The sequence below is a fragment of the Sphaeroforma arctica genome (assembly GCF_001186125.1).
Source record: "Sphaeroforma arctica JP610 unplaced genomic scaffold supercont1.1438, whole genome shotgun sequence".
NCBI lineage: Eukaryota > Ichthyosporea > Ichthyophonida > Sphaeroforma > Sphaeroforma arctica.
Genome location: NW_014039120.1, coordinates 12476 through 15076, shown reverse-complemented (window position 1 = coordinate 15076; position 2601 = coordinate 12476). Strand labels below are relative to the sequence as shown.

The following is a 2601-nucleotide window of genomic DNA, read 5'->3' as shown; positions in this document are numbered from 1 at the left end:
TCGTTAGTTATTCCGTTTTACTTTATGTTTTGTTGTTATGTGTATATATATATATATATATATATATGTATATATGTGTATGTATATATATATATATATCCAGACTTACTTTCATGTTATGTGCCCGTAGCTTGCATAATGTGTCTGTCTATGTGCCTGTTCCTATTTATGATGTATATATATGTATATATTTATATATATGTGTTTAAATCTATACATATATCTATATATATTTGTACATATACACATATATATATGTACATACATGCATATATACGTATGCACGTATATCCAAATATATACAAATGAATACGTATATATACATATATTTATATATAAGTATACACACACATATATATATATATATATATATGTATCTATTTATATATTGTGCTGAATTTCGGATTTACGGTCACACACGCCTGTCAGCAAGTGAATATGCAGGTGATTTTCTACACCCATACACCACTGAAGCTTCTTCACACAGTACATATCCACACCTAACACGTGTTCGTTTGCCTGTATCTATTTCAAATACAATCCCTAATCCCTAATCCCTAATCCGTAAACACCTGACGCGTCAGGCACGCTGGACATATCCCAGAACTTCCTTTGCTTCAGCACCAGAGCCTCTCAGTCGTCTGATCTCGTGTCGGTGGTCATTCCTTGCCTGGATGTGGTACGCGCCACTCCTGTAGGTAAGTCAGGCATATGCACTTGTTGTGTGTAGGTATATAGTGTGCACTAGTTGTATGATTGTACACACCGCACAAGTATGCATATGGCCTATATATATATATATATATATATACATGACTTTTCTCACTAGTTACCTTTCATTTCTACATTTCTCATTGGCCCATACACCCATACCATCCCAGAGTACACGGATGTTACCAACGCCGTCCACGTGCACGCCCATGGGGGCAATGACTTTATCTTTGGCAATTTAACGGACAAGATCCGTCAGGTCATGGTCAATGCCATACTACGCACCACAGTCAACAAGAAGGACACCGGCCCCAGCGGCGGAGTACCCGGAGGTGCATTTGGGTCCACTTCTGTGTTCAGGTGCAGTGTACGGGGTTGTATCGGTGGGTTGGGTTGTGAGTGATTTACCACTGGACTGTCCCTATGGCTATCACTGTGTTGGGTTGTGAGTGATTTATCACTGGACTATCCCTATGGCCATCACTGTGTATGTGTTTGTACGTGTTGGGTTGTGAGTGATTTATCACTGGACTATCCCTATGGCTATCATTGTGTACGTGTTTGTACGTGTTGGGTTGTGAGTGATATATCACTGGACTTTCCCTATAACTATCACTGTGTATGTGTTTGTACGTGTTGGGTTATGACCTATATATCACTGGACTATCCCTATGGCTATCACTGTGTACGCATTTGTACGTGTTAGGTTGTGAGTGATTTATCACTGGACTATCCCTATGGCTATCACTGTGTATGTGTTTGTACGTGTTGGGTTGCGACCTATATATCACTGGACTATCCCTATGGCCTATGCCTATGTATGCGTTTGTACTAATGCTTTGCAAGTATCTCAACTACACATGCCGTGTGTATGCGTGTGCCTGTGGTATAACTACTCTTCCCAGTGTGTATGTACATTGACCAGTCTCGTGGGTGACTCATTACAGACTGAACAGCGAAGGGAGCCGATCTATTAATAGCACAAACGACTCCTCAGAACAATTAGCCAATGAGAACTCTTCCCAAAATAGCACGGATGACGATCTACAACTTCAGCCCGCGCTCATGTCCATATTTGGTCTGGCGCTCATACCTACCAACGGCAGTCTGTCTGAGGGACAAATCATCACCAAATCACCTGCAAGTATGTGACGCGTCTAGCTAAAACCCTAAACCCTAAAACACTAAAATCGGACGGAAACTGTGGCACGAACATGACATTCAGGGGAGATTATGCCAGTGTATTGTCGTATTTTCTTATGTCGTATTCTGCAATGTCGTATTTTCTTATGTCGTATTCTGCAATGTCGTATTTCCAACTATTCGGATAACTCCACGCCTGAGTGAACGGCTAACGATGTACTAATACCCAAACACACATCACCTGACATTACTGTGCAATGTCTTGACTCACTATATGACAAGTCCGCTCATTCGTATCGGTTTAACGTTTTCCCCACAGCAACGCTTAAATCCAGGACAGACACTGACACCACCTTCAGAAAAGCCTCCAGCGTACTCAGCACCAACTCACTGACCGTCTCACGGTAGTACCAGGCAATCGTTACATGCATACATATGTGTGTGACTAAGAGAGGGACATGGCACACACATGAAGCTTTGCCGTGGGATATATGAGTGTGTGTGCTTACTTGCTTCAATAGTGGGATCTTAAGGTACCGCTGGTGACTCAGGGTTACTGTCCATTGTCAAAAGTGGTTTATATGGTTGATATGGTTGGTATATATATATATTTACATATATATATATATATATATATATTTACATATATATATATATATATATATATATGTGTGTGTGTGTGTGTGTGTGTGTATATATGTATATACGTATATACGTATATACGTATTGTATACTCGTAACAAATAT

The 2601-nt window shown here is 40.3% G+C and overlaps 1 protein-coding gene across 1 annotated transcript; it reads left to right on the top strand.

Moving 5' to 3' along the window:
- Window positions 1-138: 138 nt before the first annotated feature.
- SARC_10913 (hypothetical protein) lies at window positions 139-2262 on the top strand (the record flags this gene model as incomplete). The annotated part of the gene is made up of 5 exons (XM_014295024.1): window positions 139-142; window positions 585-698; window positions 882-1071; window positions 1659-1855; window positions 2174-2262. The coding sequence occupies 5 exons, from the start codon at window positions 139-141 to the stop codon at window positions 2260-2262; spliced, it is 594 nt and encodes a 197-aa protein (XP_014150499.1).
- Between the last annotated feature and the right edge of the window lie 339 nt (window positions 2263-2601).